The 18,602-nt window shown below is 38.2% G+C and overlaps 2 protein-coding genes across 4 annotated transcripts; both read right to left on the bottom strand.

Annotated features, from left to right (window-relative positions):
• Positions 1-368: 368 nt before the first annotated feature.
• api5 (apoptosis inhibitor 5) lies at positions 369-8,540 on the bottom strand. Its single transcript, XM_085168942.1, has 14 exons — positions 8,143-8,540; positions 7,071-7,232; positions 6,829-6,922; positions 6,673-6,738; positions 6,354-6,505; positions 4,915-5,121; positions 4,631-4,735; positions 3,910-3,999; positions 2,706-2,887; positions 2,460-2,553; positions 2,256-2,312; positions 2,019-2,098; positions 1,745-1,887; positions 369-1,000 (listed from the first exon to the last, which is right to left on the bottom strand). The coding sequence occupies exons 1-14, from the start codon at positions 8,212-8,214 to the stop codon at positions 921-923; spliced, it is 1,584 nt and encodes a 527-aa protein (XP_085025068.1). The 5' UTR covers positions 8,215-8,540; the 3' UTR covers positions 369-920.
• Positions 8,541-9,013: 473 nt separating this feature from the next.
• samm50 (SAMM50 sorting and assembly machinery component) lies at positions 9,014-18,600 on the bottom strand. Of its 3 annotated transcripts, none has more exons than XM_085168948.1 (15): positions 18,269-18,600; positions 17,214-17,324; positions 16,817-16,918; positions 16,638-16,725; positions 14,040-14,146; positions 13,745-13,875; positions 13,348-13,435; positions 11,571-11,699; positions 11,340-11,411; positions 11,151-11,237; positions 10,853-10,923; positions 10,362-10,429; positions 10,123-10,269; positions 9,561-9,702; positions 9,014-9,143 (listed from the first exon to the last, which is right to left on the bottom strand). In XM_085168948.1, exons 1-15 carry the CDS (start codon positions 18,287-18,289, stop codon positions 9,098-9,100), a joined length of 1,410 nt encoding a protein of 469 aa, XP_085025074.1. In that variant the 5' UTR covers positions 18,290-18,600; the 3' UTR covers positions 9,014-9,097. The 3 variants fall into 3 exon arrangements, with proteins under 3 accessions (XP_085025074.1, XP_085025073.1, XP_085025076.1); XM_085168947.1 differs by having other exon boundaries at positions 10,123-10,279; positions 10,363-10,429; XM_085168950.1 differs by lacking the exon at positions 18,269-18,600 and adding an exon at positions 17,578-18,258 and having other exon boundaries at positions 10,123-10,279; positions 10,363-10,429.
• Between the last annotated feature and the right edge of the window lie 2 nt (positions 18,601-18,602).

Below are 18,602 nucleotides of genomic sequence, written 5' to 3'. Positions count from 1 at the left end.
ATGCAGTCATATCGACAGGGGAGAAGGCACTCGTGTGTATTCTATTTGTAGATGCCAGAAATCGTGGGCTAAATTTATCCCGTCTTCACTCTGGTTTGGTACAGATTTACGTGAGAGCAAACAGAAAAAGGGAAAAGGAAAGACAGGAGGGTAGAAATGCCAAATGGGATGAACAGGTTTGTGAGTGAAAATGTGGGGGGGCAGAAAGAATGGAAGGAGGAGAATTCAACAAGCTTGGAAAAGGTTTCAAACTTTGATTCAAGTTGTGCTCTGATAAAAATCTGAAGATTTAGGGTGGAGGTGTTTTGTGTTATCCTGATGCGATACCAAATTTGCAATCTGACAACAAATACAACAAAACCTTATAGTTCATACTTCCATACAAGTTTATCATAAAAATCCAATGAAACTACTTCATTGATTCATACAAAGTAGCACAATCAGCCAATTGAAATTAAACTCAAATAAAAAAAGAAAACCAAGATTAAATAAAACGGTAGAAACAAAAAGCATTCATTAACATGTTGCAAAACAAGGGGATCATCATCTTTTTCTACTACAATCTGACAAAAATATTTATCGGTTACAACTTGGCAGTCTTTTGTTCCACAAAAATACACAGAATAATGTTTAAAACTCGAGGGGCAAAAAACACATTTACATTTTTTTTATGACCACACATGAGAAGAATACAGGAAGTAAATGCTGAAGTGGCAAGTAGAAAAGTCTGTTTTCTGATGTTCTGAAGGCAGAATTCCCCTCCCCTCCCAAAACAAAGCAAATACAAATCCTCCGTACAAGTGAAAGTAAAAAAAAATAAAAGTTAAGTAGATGAAAAATAGTCCGTGGTGGTGTTGGAAAAAAATCCTGATGTGATGCAGTTCTATGAGCAATATGTACTCTGCGTTTGTGTGTCCGCCTCAGTAGATCCGGCCTCGGCTCCTGTTGCCTCTGCCTCCGAAACCTCTTCCTCGGCCTCCTCTGAAGCCACCACGCTGCTCTAGAGTGAAAAATGTCGAAAACAAGCAGGTTAGTGTCATATTGGACTTCAATCACATTGTAAAAATGTCTTAATATGAGTGTGGCAATGATCTGATGGGGAGTTATGTGTCACAAACACATTTAAAATGTGCAGTTTTTCTCCAGTAAGCCATCCTTTTACCTAAATGAGATCCTGTTGCCCAACATTGATACGTAAACTGATATTTATGTGTCAATGTACTATGAACTTATTTTTACAGTAGTGTAGGTATCTGTAGACAAAGGGCAGGATATTTGGTGGTGGAAATGTTCTGGCTTACATTAGACTGTAGTCAGAGCAGTACTAAGCACTGTCATTGAGCAGTCTTTGGCTACATGAAGTTCAGATGCAGTACATCTTTTAACTGTATACTTTCTCCGAGTGGTAGTGTACAATCAATATCATGGGGCTACACACAGTTTTGTTTTGGAGGAGTGTCTGGGTAAGTTGCATACTAGTAATTCTTCACTAGCCAAAGATGTCCACAAAATGACCCACATGTGAATTCCACTCAAGTTAAGGGTTCCAAGATTAACCCAAAGTCAAGTTAGTGTAATCAACCATGAAGTGAAGATATGGGCAGTTATCCAAAGGTATACTGTAGATTCCAGATACAGAAAGGAAACTATTTGTTTCCTCTACTATAGTTGTCTGACATAAAATAAATAATGTCAACATGTGACACAACAGTGTAAAAACCCCAAAGTGCCACCAAACACTCACCATAGTTAAAGTTTCCAATGGAGGCGCTGTACTTGCCACTGGGAGGATTGTAGATCTGTCGTGCATCCCTCCGGGACTGAGGAGAGATCTGTTTTTTTGTGCTGCCTCCTGATCCCATCTCCTCAGTTGATGGACGCTTAGGCCTAAAAACAAGAAGAAAAGGTAAATGAAGCTCCAATTCAGATTCCACACATCAAGCCTCACTGCTACATTACAAGTATTTCTAACATCTCTGACTAGAAGTAACATTAACAAGAAGGAGGAGCCAACTTACGCTACAGCCTCTGCCTTCTGTACAGGTTTCCAGGACAGAGTGACTGTGCTCTTGTATGATGGAGGGTTGTGGAAGAGATCCTGCAATGGAGAAAAAAAAAAAGAAACCAAACCCAACCAATTAGAAGACAGAACACAGCAATCAGCAAATTACATTTTATTCATCTGGTTTATTAACTGACCACAAGATATAAGCAACCTAGTGTGGTTTATTAAATTAGACAGGCTCACGCCTTACCTTGATGAGGACGTTGATGTTGTTTGTGATCTTGAGGGCCACCACTTTGATCTTGTTCTGATTACATAAACACAACTTAGTCAATGATACTTTACAGCAGGGCTGTTGAAAGAACAAAATTACCCTTTTCTGATCTGTCATTGATTGCTTAGTTAACTAGTTCCTAGTATATTAAACAATTACATGTCAGCTGACAGATGTTACCTCTTCTGTCTTTAGAGCATCTCCCGTCTTTCCTTGCAGTGCAACTCGCAGCTGTCTGATGTAAACTTGCAGGCCTCTGGCAAAATATTGTAACCTGTTAAACAGAAAGTACATTTAAATTAATAGTGACTCTATTAATTTAGTCAAAAGTGTGCTGATGATCTATGTCAAACACAACAGTCTTGCTAAAATTCACACTTTGTGTAAACCATTTGATTTTATCAACAAACTGAGTTGATTCCTCACCTGATCTTGAAGTCTTTAAGGCGCTCAGCATCCACTTTGTCAAGAAGGAAGTCTGGCAGCTTCTTGCCCAGCTGGTGGAAGCTGTACAGGAGACACTCTACATAGCTGAACTGTAGTTTGGGTTCCTCGCTTGCCGAATTCTCACCATTCTCCACTTCTTCTGGAGGCAGCGGCATAAACTCCTAAATAAACAAAAAAAAAAAGTATGAAAAATAATGAAAATATTATTTGGATTAGCGCAGCATTTGTCTGAGAAAGCTCAAACTTTCATGGTGACTTGAAATAAATGAATACAATATTAGACTGTTCCCCATTCAGACACTGGAAACATCTGTTAAAACAACAACTAATGATGCATATGTATGTATCCATTGTTGCAGCTGAGATTTATACAGTGGTGAAATTCAGAAATGTTACTCAGTCTAAGATAAATGAGAATTTTAGGAAAAAAGCAAACACTGTATTGATTCAAACATGAAGCAGTGGTGGAAATTATGACACATGCTAACATAATGGGAATGCAACATTAGTTTGGCAAACATCCAAACATTTCAGTGAACAAAATCTAACACTAACATTTCAAACAAATGATTTGCCAGCATGTCAGTGTTTTCAGACAACTTTTTAATAAAAGGAGTTTATTTTTATTGTTATTTAAGTACATGGGAAGATCATTCCTTTTTTATATTAAACTGGGTATTGAGAATGGTTGAATTCTATTGATATTGGTACAGACGACTACATTTTTGGAATCGTGACATCACTAAAACAGAGAACCAAGGAGAAAAAAATAATAATTTTCCCACTTTTTTGTGATTTCCTTCCTCTTTGGAGCTTAAAGAGGCCACCCAAACACATGCAATATCAATGGAAAGCCCAGGATGTCCTCTATTTAGTACATCAGGACTAAGCAGGGTAGCTCAAATGAGTCAAAAGATACAGACCAAAAGCAAATGTCCAGAGGACATAACTGAATAGGCTGATTATCAGGAGGATATGGAACAATGTAATTATGGAAAAGGAAAGAGCAAAAACTGACTGACCATCCTGCATAAATGTTAACATAAAACAAAAAAATAAAAAATAAAAAAATAAGAACAACGTTTCAGAATCTGAGAGAAACTACTGGTGGACTTGGATGATTCTGGTTCATTTCCATGTATTCCTTATTCAGTCCAAGTAAAACAGGACAAGTCTTTCTTACCAGCAGCTTGGTAAACAGCATGTTGAGGTTGGCCTCCAGCTTTTCCATATCTCCACAGAACGGACTCATCTCAGCCAACAGCTTTAGCACCTACACAGAGACAGAGATAGAGAGAGCTTAGCAGATCTCAGTGTAATATGCATCGCTAATGAGAAGCATTGTTACATGGTGCAGACTAATGACCCATTAGCAACATGCATTTGGCTAACACCCCTAACAGGTGGCTGTCATGCTGCCTTTGTTTACTACTACAACCACTCACCAAATGTCAAAAGTTATGAATCTTGACCTCACACCAGTCACCATATTTGTCATGCCAGTCATTGCTGGGCTGAGCTGAATAAATCCAACCTAGAAAACTATACTTTGTGTGCACCGCTGCTGACCAGCAGAATTTTGGGGTTAGAATTACAGGTTTTCCACCAAAAAAGTTTGAGAGGGTGTGATCTGAATGTGGTTGAGGAAATTTGTTGTACTCAACATAGTGATATCAATTTGCGCTTGATAGGTGCTCTGTCATCTTTAGAGATCACAGAGAGGGACACCCAGCAGGTTGATTTCCTCTTACAAGTTATAAATACTGACAATAAACAACTGTATTAATATTAAACTAATTTCACAACATCCACATACAACTACATAAGAGTGAGCGTGATACACTAACCAGTATTACATTTTAAACTCACTTCAGAATCACTCATTTACAGATAAAGGTACTCACTTCCAACTGAATGTCCAACTCAGCCACAGGACTTGTCAGGGCGCTGAGGTTTGGCAGGACGTGTTCACAGAAGTAGGTTACAAAACGTGTGGAATGGACATTTTTCTACAAGAAACAAAAAAAAAAAAAAAAAAAAAAAAAAAAAAAACATGACTAATTATATAAAGTAACATAACTCAAAGTAAAAGAACATTTTAATTGAATAGACCAGTAAAACAAAAGCTTCTTATACGAGATGATTTGATTTCAACACCTCTGCTTTAAAGTGCATAAGTTGTACTTACAGAGAACAGTGGTAGGGCCTGGCGTGTGCACTGCAGCAGGCGGTCCACAGTGTCAGGGTCAGCTGGGTTGAGGGCCTGCTCCAGGAAAGCTTGCTCCACCACCAGCTCCACCAGCTGCTGCCTCCCATTTACAGTCTGCAGTACCCGTAGACCCGACACTACACGCATCAACAGCACAAACTCCTCTCCTGTCACATCCTCCATCACCTGCAGAGAGGAGAAACAATTGCTCAGAATGTGTTCTTGTCTTGTTATGCAAAAATGTTCATTTGTGACTTGTTGCAACTTGTCAATTTTTGTTCCTACAGCCAACCAAAATTTGGTCAACAAAGATTTTTTTGCAATGCTAAATGTATGGTCCAATACCTACTGGACAGCTATACCGTTCACTGTAATACCGGTATAATGTTGGGCAATGATAAGAAAATGAAATATTGCGATAGAATATGGGTAAAACACGCATGCACGGTGCCTTTGTTTCCATACGCACATGGCGGAAAAAGCATGGTGGCGACGGAGAATGAGAAGGGCGAAAGCGGATTGTTGAATGAAACGGATGAACCAGAATTGGCTTGTAAAAATGGTTCAACTTCAGTGGTTTGGAACTGGGTTTGCTTTTGTTTGTCAGATACACGACAAAGCACTATTTTTGGTAGAGCATGCTAGCGGGCCATCGTTATTACCGTGTTTTTTGGAAAATACACGACACTTAAATTCAAACCTTTGATTTTTCTGAAAATCGACAGCGCCCCTTATAATCCCGTGTGCCTTATGTATTCTGGTTGTGTTTACTAACCTCGAAATGATTTTATGTCGTACACGGCGCTCGAAAATCTGTCAAATGTTTTAGTACGACTTTGCTAAGCAAAGAAACCGCACCGCTTGATGGATTGTCGGAGCATTACGGCTATCGTAGGCAGAAGCCTTGCGGAGTGATACGTACTGTGCTTCAAGATAATATTACTGTATTGCGTGTGTATAACTTCTTTTTAAGTTTTGTCAGCAAGGAATTTGCATTTGCACTGTTAAATTTTTATATAACGTTAATGCACATTAAAAAAACAAAAAAAACAAAAAACAGCTGCTTGTTTACGTGTTTACTCGCCCTTCTCTACGAAGGACCACTAAGGATGGGTCAGTTTCGATGAAAGTAGCCAATAGGCAAGTGAGAGAGACTCACCTCTGCTTTTTAAGGTCATACCCAAAACAACTGCACTTAAATGGATTAAACAAGGGTTGAGGGATTAATTAATAATCCCTGTAATTAACAAAACAAAGACAAGATCATCAGGCACACCCAAAACAATCAGCACTCTATACACACCCCTAGTCTGGACAGCCATGTGTCTTCTCATGTAAATTACCCTTGTTACATTCAGGCACAGAGAAACTTACACCTAAACGAGCACTCGTTAATCAGTTCTACACTATCTACAAACCTTCTTTGTTTCTGCAAAGACGTACTCCTCCACCTCCTTTGTCATGACATCCTCTGGCAGGGTCTTCAGTTTAGTTGACAGAAACTTGATGGCCCTTTCTCGCACTATATCCTCTCCCTGCAGGATCTGAGAGAAGAGTCCCCCAAGGGTTCCTAAATGACAAAAAAGAAAGAAAGAAATTAAAAAAAAATGTTTTTTAAATCCCAATATCCCAGGGTTATAAGCAGAAAAAAGCTGGCAGGGTGAACAACGTCCATTTTAATAATTAAAACAGGCCTAGCTGCATTTCAGTTTTCCCCCAGGGGAAAGAGAAACTCACCCCTGGCATCCATTTTGAAGATAGAAATAAGTGCTGCATTCACTTGGTTAAACTCAGCCGTATCATCTGAAAGCACAAAAACATCAATAAACACTAGCAGAGATAAACAATACTGGTGGGGTCTGAGTAGCTTTGTGAAATCTGAATAATTGTTACCTGTCTGAAGAAGCTGAGTGAGAATATCTGCAACTCTGGGGATGTTGTCACCAGTTGCAAAGCGCGGGAGCTCTTTGATGGCCTGACGTCGGATCTGGTCAATGAAAAGTACACAGAAAAATAAATATTAATATCAGGAACTGAAAGAGCCCCAATATCAATCTGGAAACAGACAAATCAAAACTTGCAGCTACTGTTGGAGGTATTTAGATTCATGGCTACATATGTTAGTTAATACTCACCGAAACATCCTCATCTTCACAGAGATCTAGTTGGGCATTAATAGCTGCATCTGCAAGTTCAGGAAAGCTGCTGAAGAACTTGGGAATAAACTGTGCTGCCAGACGCTTCTCCTTGGGGCCACCCTTCACACCATCCACTATTACCTGGTAGGCATCTTTGTGCTGCAGAATGATGGCACATCAAAGTCGTTACTTGGGACAATAAATATACCCCAAGGTTAAGTATAGATAGAGTTAAACTCTGGGGACATGGGGATTCGAGAAAAATTAAAGGTAAGAAATAAAGAAATAAAAATGGCATACATGTTGAAGGAGCACAGAATACTAGTTAGTAACAATTTTATGTCACTTTCTTTGTTGTTCTACCAACAAAAATCGGTTAACTGATTTTCAAAAGTCAATCTAATGATGGTCTGGAAGAAAAAAAAATATCACAAAAAGTGATTACAGTTTTGTAGTTTTCAGTTTATTTGCAAAATGGGTTTGCTTATTTTTTAAGTTTACCTCACGTTCGGTAATTATTGCAGCTTATTATATGAATAGTTATTACAATGAAATCACTTTGTAAGAAATCTAGCTCACAGTCACAATGAACATATGCACCCCAGAAATATCCAACGTATTTTTTGTCAAAATGTTTAATAACGCTTTCATTTAGCTTTTGTTAATTTCTAAAACCTGAGGTTTATCGTGGTTGCTGTATATGACCAAAATGTCCACGTATAACGGATAACATCCTAAAAGAGATAGATCGCGGTGAAATTTGAATAAAACTATCGCCGCTTCTTATTTGTGGCCTAAGTGAAAAAAGTGTTTTGCGAGTGGACAAGTTTAAAACTTAATCTTGAAAATAATGATTGTAGTAGTAAACTTGGTTTGGCTTATGGATCGCCACGGCGAAGCTATTAACATTAGCCCGGTCATTACTATAACTAGCTACGGTTAGCTTAGCACACACAAACAAATGTTATGTAAACCAGAAAAGTTATCAACGTTGAAAGTAAAAGAATACACTGCTGCAAGGCAACATGAATATGTTCAGTTTAAAACGTACAAGGTGATGTTTATTTACCTGACTGAGGTTGTCCTTGGCATCAGCAAGGATCCCGTAGCTACGATAGAGATCCTCAATTGTGACCGCCATCAGCGTGATTTCAAGTGACTGCTACTCACAGATAAGACCTCTGAAAAATCCACAAAGTAAAACCCGTCGCAGGTTGCTTTTGCTCCGCGCCGGACTACTGCGAAACAAACAACGCCGTAATGTGGACAGCTACCTTGTCAGGAAACGGGACGGAAAGATGAAATTTCGAGAAGCCCGTGAATGAATACCCCCTACTGCCTGTCTTCTTCGCGCTACTCTCTGGCGTGCTGGCTAAAAAAGCTACGGAATACCGAGTGCAGCGCATGCGCGGGTTTGGCCAATCGCATAGCGTCAGCAGGCACGTGACACGAGTGTGCGCCAAATCGATGCGCAGTTAAACTACTCATGTCAAGAAGTTGTGGTCTGTGGCCCTAAACTAAGCGTAAACAGATAATACATTAACTAACAAGTACGGGTAAAGTTATACTATTTTTATTGGTATAATGCCCCTTATATATACATATTTTTTGTTTTACACTGCTTGTATAGGCAGTGTAAACACGTTTATGTTTCTTTTAAAAAATATATTTCTAATCAGCCACACAAAAGTTCTAGTTGCACAAAAGGAAGGAGGCAGTGATTTAAGGCTGAATGCCCATCGGTTTGTAGCATGTATTTGTATATTCCCACATGGCAAAGTTACAGGTCTTAATTTAGTCTTTGGAAATAAAGACCTAGATTCATAGAGCTTTCTTTGTCCATCCGTAGCTAGTTTTGTGGCATACTCAAGGTCAGGTCTGTTGACCAGTTGTTTTAGCTCTCACTAATGTAATGATAAGAAAACACAGATCACAACAGAAAGTCAGTGCAAATAGTTTTATTGAACTAAACTGGTTGCAACAATTCTGTACAAGCAATTATCTGGCAGGAAAGAAATGCAGTTTCATAAGAATCTGATTCCTGCTCCAAACTGGACCCCGTCACATATCCTGCAAAGACAATAAAGAGTCATTGAAATGTAATTGAAAGACAATTATTAGCTTATTTCTGTTGCACATCATTACAACTGCAATGTAAAACAGAATTTTTTTTAAGTAATCCATTTCTTAATTTTCCCATAGCAATGTTCTGACACTGTTTCATACTTGCCAAACTTAGAGTAATAAGTTCTTTAGTGTCACATTTAAACAGACCTGTAATGTACAGTAAATTAATTAGTGACGTTAAAGAAACCACCACTATACTTAATTTGATTGCGGTCAGTTAGAATGTGTTGTTCGTTTCAGACTAAAATTCATCATTCATCATCTATTTACAGTGATTCTATTGGCCTAATATTTCTTTAAAGAAACTGTAAATAAGTCCCAATCAGCTTAGCTTAGACTAGCAGATAAAATTAGCATTACCTGTCTCCACTTTGGACTCCCATGGGAATGCAGTAATTCAGCTCAAGCCTGGCAATGTTCCCCAAGCGCAGCACAATGCCCAGTCCATATGACCAACGTATACATTCAGCCAGTTTCTTCAAATGTGCTTGTGGCCCCTCACCTGACCAAAAATGTACATATGAACCCAACCATATAGGCAAATGCATGTATTCATAATCTGAGCAATACTTGTCCTAACAACATAAAATCCTAATCCGTTCTTGGTAAAAATAAGTATAAGAGAGAGATAAGATAAGATAAACCTTTATTAGTCCCACACATGGGAAATTTGTTGCAGAAAGTGGGCAGTGCAAAGTTACAGTAGCAAAAATTAAGAAAAACAATGGAATAGGATAGGATAATAAGAATAAGATACTATATACAATAGAATAAAACACTACGTTGTCAGAAGAAAAATTATACATAGTGTTATTGCACATTAACCAAGTTCAAAGTGAGTCAAACTGAATTCACAAGTTCAGTCACAAATCTCAAGGTCTGACCAAGCCCTAGCATGTGCTCATCTGTTTTAAAAGCTCACCATAGTTGAGGTTACAAAGGTTCCCGGCATTGAGGAAGAAGTGGGTGCGGAAGAGGTCACCAAAGCCTCCCATGCCTGGTCTGAAGGGTAGAGGGGTGTAGAGGTGGAGTCCTCCAGCCCAGTAGGCTTCTCCCCCCAGGTAGTCACCTGCCATACCAGTAAAGCCAGTACATAACCTTTCAATTAATCATCAAACTTCATTCTGGTTACCAAGCAGCTTATCTGAGGTAATGCCTCACCTTCACTCTGTGGGCCCATACTGTACATACTGAAACCCCTGATACTGGTGGGGCCGCCAAGATAGAACCTAGTATATCAACAAAGTACAAAACACACAACAAATTTAAATTAAACTGAACTTTATATGTCTTTTGCAACAGCAATTGGAACAGGCTCCAGCCCACCCGCAACCCTGAACTGGATAAGTGGAAGAAAACGATTGATGGATGGTTTTAGGGATAAGACTAGACTGTTTAAATTTTTGAGCCACACCAGAGTCAGACAGTCATTAAGGGAGGCAGATAAATCTGCTTTGAATTAGTAGAAAAATATCCTATTTGTAACTACAGACACCGCCCAAGTTTCCCATTATAAAAAGTGGTCTTTTAAAGATTTAAATGCTAACCATTATAGATGTTCGACAGCAACATCGCTTTCAACAGCCTAATTTACAAAGCTCTAGGACCATCAAACCTCTGGTTAGTAATGCCAGTGTGCTGTGAGTTTTTACCTGTCTGCTATACTTGTCGGCTTATCACCAATGGGTAGAAGCAAACCACCCCACAATGAGGCAGAAAGGACCTGAGGGAAAAATTCAGTGTTTAGTCAAGCTGAATCAGCAAAAAGAGGCCAGCTGTTAACAGGCCATTTTTTCATTACTTTATTATTGCACATCAATAATCATTAACCATATATAGTCAATGAATTGGCTAGTAAAGCTATCTAATCAGCATAACAGCCTTTTTAACAAGCTAATTTTAGGGAAGATTTTGTGGCAACTGACTGAAATGTAAAATGAAAAATCTCACTGAATCCCAGAAGAGTGTTTTGTTGAGCTGAATCTCAAAGTCTTCCTTTAAGAAACTGGCATCTCCCCCAGTGTAACCAGCAAGTTCCTACACAACCACCAAACAAAATGTCAAACTTGTGTATGATAATAGTCACTAACTTTCTACATAGCATTTAAAATTGATCTAATTTAGTGGTGAACAACAAACCTGATGGATCTTCAACAGACCACCCTTCCTGGGAAGGATGGAGGAGTTTCTGGTGTCAATCACCATAGCATGCTGCAATTCAAAACATCATATTTGCAGGTTTATTTCCACGGAGCCTTTGAGAAAATTCAGGCTTTTTCCACTTTTCAAAATAAGCATTTAACTTCACTGTAACCTCACTGTAAAACAAATAAATTTTAATTTAAAAACAAAAAACAAACAGACAAATACCGAGAGTGAGGACTTCAGAGAATGGCCACTCTCCTCCCGTATAGGAAAAGAGGCAGTGCGGGCCAGACAGCCAAGCTCTCTCCATACTCCTTCCCACTTCAGAGTTTGGCTGGTCTTCCACACAGGAAACTATGGGTATTGATAATCGGATGTCATTTAATAACTGTTGTTTGTATAGAATTCAATTCTGTATAACCACAGTCTATACATAAAAGATGGCCAATTTGATATCAGTGATTGATTAATGAAAACCCATTGTGAAAGCATTTTTAGTGTTGATTCCTGATTGTTTAGGAACTGGATGAAATGAACGATGGGTGGATCTGATTGAGAAACAAAAGAACAACGACGTCTGAAACGGTAACGACTGTCGATCACGCGATGACTGAGACACACCCTAAAGCAGTTAATAGGGGCTGTAATTTACAAAATGAAAGTTTTGTTGTTTAAAATAAAGACTTCAAACATGTGACTGAGCCTTTGAATTTATCAGGAAATTGTTTACCGAGTGAGCTAAATGGCCCTTTTTCCACTTCTACACAATCAAACTTCTTTTGGCAAGCAGAGGAGGCGCCTGCTACTGGTGATCAGGTTTATGGCTCTTTAGAATTAGCTTGACTTTCCAGAGTTTCCAGAAGCTACATTCATTTTTTATTAGTGCTGTCAATAGATTAAAAAATTAACTAATTAATCTCACAATTTTCTGTAATTAATCGTGATTAATCGCAATTACTTGATTGATAGCTGTAATTACACTTTTTCAACTTTATATTTAAGCTTGTAACAGACATTTATGCAATATAATGAAGTCAATGGAGAATAAACACAAACAATGTGTTTGAAATATATGCACTTAATATGTTTACTGAACATCTTGAACATTCATATTAAAAAAAAACATTTATCCACTCTCTCTCTGTGTAACACTTGGGGAGGCACTTCAAGTCCTTGAAATGAGGAACCAAAGCGCGTGTTCTCAACAACATTTACAGGTCTGCAGTTTGTTGTAATCCACTTGGCAATTGTGTCAGTCAATATGTCCGAGGTAGACTTACTGAGCCCCCGATGCTCCGTGAGTGGTTTGTCGCAAGCTGGATGACGTGTTAGCCAAAGTCCTAGCAGCATCCCCGACTACTGTATGCTTCGCGTCAATGTGATATTTTAAGCTGCAAGTGCTTCGGTGAAAAGAAAATTCCTTCTTGCACAATGTGATTGGTTCAGCTGCCCGTCACTACCAGATCTACTGCCCATTTGCGCGTGTGCGAACGTAACTACTTGGACAAACTGCTAGAAATGTGTGGACAGAAATATTTCAGGGATTTTGAGTCATTCTGCACTCCATACTCCAGATGCATTAATAGCGTTAAAATTTTTTTTATCGTGTTAATCGTGATGGCAGCTTAATCTACGTTAACGCGTTAATTTTGACAGCACTATTTTTTATATATGTCTACATTTATAATATAGCAGTTTCCTTACAAGTAATAAAGAATAATGATTAAATAAAGGCCTATGAAATGCTAGAGACAACATATTATCCATATATATATTTATTTTAGATTATGCAAGAAAAGTCCAAACTATGTCTTTGGAGCAATATTGCAACTCAGAAATGAACTTTATAGCTCTTAAAACATTCTTATACTTTCTGGTATTTTTCTTAAACTCATCTAATTTAAAATATTACTCAAATGTGTTAATTCATCAAAACCATGTTCAAAAATGTTCCAGTTTAAATAGGTTTAGTTATACAAAACAGAAATAGGCAGGTATTTACGCTCAGTTCTGCAGATATGCCTCGATCCGTCTCCCGCAGTGAACTCCATGGAAACTGACCTGTGACTTTGTAGACATTCAAAGTGATACTGAAAATGATATGAAAAGAGGAAAACATCAGTACAATAATGCTTTGCAATTACAAAATACACCCACTGAAAGTTACGGCAAAGAGTGCTCAAACATTTACCTACTTAATCCTCAATGTCAACAACAGCATAGTGAGGGTACTTACAGCAAGTAGAGAAACACGTATAACATTATGATTTAATACATTTTAAAATATTTAATTTTCTAGACTGAAAAAATGTAAATTCTACTGTTTAACTTGTTTCTACATTGATATTGGGTGACTCAATACAGGTAATGCCTATGTGCACATCATTTTCATGTCTTACTTGCGTTCAAAGTTTCCTGGTTGGGGTTTGAAGAAAGACAGACCGTATGATGTCTCTTTGGTACCATAGGAGAACTGGAATGTCAGTTTTTCTGCCCGACCCAATACATTGGGTAATTTTAAGCCTAGTACCTGAAATGAAGGAGAATCAAGAAACTGATCAGCATTTCCCTAATATTTATAATATTCAAAATACACTGAACTAAACAGCTGCATAAACACACACAGAGAAAAATGTACAACACTGCATTACTTTCAGAGAGTGGAAGATGACATAAGCTCTTTTTGGCACTAACCATACTGCCTTCATTGTTTCCAACCATTGTGTTGTAGCTGCCTGTCATACGTCTCAGCTCTGTGACCTCAAAGGTCACATCAAGGCCATTAGGAAGAGCATCCTCCCCTGAAGAGAAAAAAAAATCAAAATATGTAACTGCTATATATTTACTCAGAAGCAAATACATCAATGCAGTACCAGGAAGTAGTAGAGTTATTTCCAGTTACCCGGGTTTGTTTATAAACTTGTATAAACTGATGTGGAGTGTGTGTGAGCAAACTGCAGAAGTGCAACAATTTTTTTAAACAGCTTTTTCTGTTGTGTGTCAACATGGTAACCTGCATATGGTAGAGACACGCATTGGCACTAGGGATGGGTATCGTTTAGGTTTTATCCGATACCGGTGCTAAACTGGTACTTTTGAAACGGTGCCGGTGCTTAAACGGTGCTCAAACCGGTGCTTAAAGAATGGAGAACACAAAATTGGTCCAAAAACCTCTCATGTTCAGCTGTTTTTTTGTAAAAAGATAACAATGTTAGCCTTTTCTGCAGCTATGGGGCAAATATGATATCATTCTTGGCTGGAAGCAGTGCTTAAACAAAAACAAACGTTGTCCAAAAACCTCTCATGTTTAACTGTTTTACACTTTTTCTTTGGTCATTTTAGCCTTTTTGGCCAGGGTGAAGGGAGTATCTGCCATCAAACAAGAAGACAGCTGCATGTAACTACGACAGTGTTTGCTAGTTCACCATGTATTAATGTAATAACATGGTTAGCCTACTCAACGTAAATTACACACGAACATCATGAAGCTACTCACGCAGAGAAGAACGGCTGCCGCTGCCATCATCATCCGTCACCACCACACCCGCAGTAGATGCGCTCGGTGTGAGGTCTCGCAGCAAGCTATCAAATACGGCGCATTTTTCTGCTTTTAAAAAAACCCCGCTATGCGTCGCCAGGTGTTTCATCGGATTTGAGGTGTTACCTCCTTTGACAGTATCACAGTATCATCTTAAAGCACTTGTTGCAGCTGCTGAGTTTGCATATTTTGCTGCGAAGTACAGCCAGACTTTTGACCGCTTCGTCTTGGGCATTTTTAATCTGTAGCTCTGCTCTAAAAGTACGTACGTACCTGGGCCCGCCTACTATCCTCGGAAACGTAAAATGATTGGCTAGAATTCAAAGTGTATGACATCTCAGGAAAAAAAAGCACCGAAATAAAGCACCGAAATGTGCGCTGCTTTTCGGTCTGGTTACTACCGTTTATGTCAGAACCGGTGCCATCATGGCACCGGACACCGGTACCCATCCCTAATTGGCACATTAACCAGCTCCTATAACTCATTTAAACCTTTAGCTGAATCTAGAGACCTGAACCTGGGATCAATGTTGTTTCACTTCATGAACTAAAGGTTTGCTAACTCTAGTTTCCACTTTAAATGTCAGTAGTCTTGGTATTCATATTCTGAATCCAGACAAGCGACAAGGTCAACTTTGGGCCACTGGATGTAAACTGTGAAAGTGGCAGGGTGGTAAAACACTGTTTTCATGTTTGTTACTACACAAACATGAAAATGTATGTAGAATTAAAAGTATTTCTAGTTCCATACAAGTTAGTTGTGCCTTTTCCAATATGATCTGTAAATTCGTGTGTATATCTAGTAACAGCAGAAAATGAACATGCAAAAACAGAGCTCTAATGCACAGATTTTGGGGACTAAGCTGTCTTTAACTTTTCTTTAAATATGATGAGATTATCTGTCCTAAGAATAAACTTATTTTGCATTTACAGAAAGGTGAAAACTGAAGGAAAAACATTGTAATTATGTAGTTATTATGCATTGGTTTTATTTCTCCAGCCCACTTGAGAGCAAATTGGCATGTATATGGCCCATGACCTAAAAGTGAGTTTGAATAATGTATTCAGTATGAACAATAAGATCAATTGTCGGCTATTAGTCAAAACTAACTTGTGTTTATACATTACTGTGACTCAGAAAATTGGCTGGCCATATTTTAAGACAACTGTATTCATAAATACAACATTTCAAAAAGGTTCAGTTACTTTTTCTTGCCACTATATCTCACATGAATAAGCCTGCAATTGGACAGTCAGAACTTTTAGATTTATGTGTCGACAACAAGGAAGAGCATGTGAATAGCTGTCTATGGAGTAAATCTGTGGAATAGTATGGAGAAGAATTTGAACAGATGCACAAAATCTGTGTGTTAATCAGTTAAAAGAATATATTAAAAACACTTACAAAGAAGTATTTAGATGAGACAGGGTGTTAAATACTTAAACTCTACATTTTGATTGCAATGGTCAAAATTTAGTGTCATAACTATTAACATTTAAAGCTTGTGTGCATGTATATATTACACTCTATAACAAAAAGAAATATGATGAGTTAAATAGAGGTATGAATGAACAAGCATTTGCTTCCTCCTATGTCTTTTTAAGCAGGACATGGTCAACATTTTTCATCACGTGAATAGGTTGGCTTTCTTTCATTTCTTCTTATACGTTTGAGATAAAGACTTAATTGTAATATGTCTGATATGTAATCATAACAAAGTCATTTTTGAAGACCACACAGTGACTGCCAGTACCTCGTGAGGTGTCGATAACAACTTCAACTTTTCTGAAGATCCCGAGACGCAGAAGCTTCTGTCGCGCTTCATGGGACTTTCGCATAACCTGCACAACAGTTTGAACCATGTGTTACAACTACTCACAACCATAAGCTGAACAGGAAACAATTATTTCACACATATTAATATGTACCTACATCAATCAAGTTCTTTGCCTGGAAAACATCTGAGATTTCATAAGTCAGCAGGTCCTCTTTGGTTCTTCCAAGCCCGTCTATATGCACTTGTTGAACCACAACCTGAAAAACAGAGAAGACAGAAGCACAAAAAAATGGTAAAGATCTCAAAGAGAAAAAAATATACATTTATTTATATATTTGTATTTACATAAATGTTATTATTTAGATACATTGGCTAATTGTAAAATATATATAAATAATACTAAATAATATTAAAACAACGATATTGTCAAGAAAACACCTTTTTTAAGAGTTATAAAGCAGAGTGTAATTATAGTGTAAAGATAGGTATTGCAATGTGACAGTGGTAATCAGAGTACGTCCCATTTACAATCTGGCAAAGAATAAATCTTACATCTTTATTTTCAAGAACTTCTTGTTTCGGCTCTTGGTCCATCTCCGGAGCATCAATGTCGTCAGCTTGAACTCCTAACTCTGGCCCATGCATGGGCAGAGGGTCTAGGCTCTGCAGGACATAGTAAAATGGATATATTGGATAATTGGATATATAATTACCTCACAGTGTTTTACTGAACAAACAAAAAGGACTGTGAAATTAATTGTGCATATATGTGAATATGTGCATAGAATCTATTTTATTTTTACAGGGTGATTCAGGCTTGGGGCTCTATATACTGTTGGGGACATTGAGGTCAGGTCTGTGGAAATACTTCTAAAAGGTTAAGGTTTCATAACGGGAGTTACAATAATTTACTTACGTTCTCCATCATTTCCAAAATTCAGATGAAAAAAATCAAAACAACTATTTAAACTACTTACAACCAAACTGGATATAAGTAGTTTAAATAGTTAATGCAAAGAATTTACAACAGCATGTTTGTGTGGGGCACATTACCAATGCTGACAAGAAGTCTCAGTTTTAGAGATATGGTATCATCGATAAAACATGTGAGACACTGCCTGAATATGTGGGTGACAAGGGATACAATTTTGTTGTGCAGTCCCACACAAACTGAGACACTTCGTTATCCTATTCACATATGACCCATTTATTAATAAACCCATACCCACAGCCCTGTATTAGATAAATACATAAACATAATAAGTACAGCAGTGGAAAAAAAACAACCCTCACTTAAGTTCATTAAGCACACCAAAGCCTTTCAAACTGCAGCAAAAGAAAAGACACCACTAGCATGCTATGAGTCTAAAACACACAGTTGGAATAGCTTCTTAGCATTTTACCGTGGTTAATAAAAAACTACAACTTGTGGCCTGAATTAATCCAGTTTCTGTACAGTGAGCTGAATGCCTGAGCCTTGTTTGTATCGTGTTCAATTACAGTGCAGAGGGCCTCTCACTCCAGCAGCCGCTCTGTCAGATAACTCACTTAAACACAGACACGGAGGTCAAAGTCCCAGCTCGCACGTTTAGCGGAGTTTTGCTTACCCTGGCATGGACGGTACCCATGCTGAGCTCCGCAGGGCGCTGTCCCAGCAAAATCTGACGAAACTTTGAGACGAAAAAGATAAACTAATTTAACCTACAAGTCACCGGAGAAAGGCGAGGGTCCTCCGTATAAGGACGCGGACATGTCACTTCCTGACCACGCCTTCTACCGGTGCGCGTTCAAGACAACCACGATGGATAAAGGGAAAGCAGTCAAACTGCAATAAATACAGTCGTTATTCCACAAATAGTGTTTTACTGCGGTTCTAGTGCTAGCAGAAGTACTAACAATCGTGAATATAATGTTAAACATGAACATAGATGTGGATAATGA

Source organism: Neolamprologus multifasciatus, chromosome 7 (genome assembly GCF_963576455.1).
Source record: "Neolamprologus multifasciatus chromosome 7, fNeoMul1.2, whole genome shotgun sequence".
Lineage (NCBI taxonomy): Eukaryota > Metazoa > Chordata > Actinopteri > Cichliformes > Cichlidae > Neolamprologus > Neolamprologus multifasciatus.
Note: the sequence above shows the minus strand (reverse complement) of the source record. Positions and strands in the feature narration are given on the sequence as shown.

Coding starts and splice junctions, on each gene's coding strand:
- samm50 (XM_085168947.1), bottom strand. CDS start 18,289: ATGGGTACCGTCCATGCCAGG. Junction 17,325..18,268: donor TGGGTACCGTCCATGCCAGG/GTAAGCAAAACT, acceptor TATGTCCTGCAG/AGCCTAGACCCTCTGCCCAT. Junction 14,147..16,637: donor TGTTATCGACACCTCACGAG/GTACTGGCAGTC, acceptor TTTTCTCTTCAG/GGGAGGATGCTCTTCCTAAT.
- api5 (XM_085168942.1), bottom strand. CDS start 8,214: ATGGCGGTCACAATTGAGGATCTCTATCGTAGCTACGGGATCCTTGCT. Junction 7,233..8,142: donor CCAAGGACAACCTCAGTCAG/GTAAATAAACAT, acceptor ATCATTCTGCAG/CACAAAGATGCCTACCAGGT. Junction 6,506..6,672: donor CTTCAAAATGGATGCCAGGG/GTGAGTTTCTCT, acceptor TTTGTCATTTAG/GAACCCTTGGGGGACTCTTC.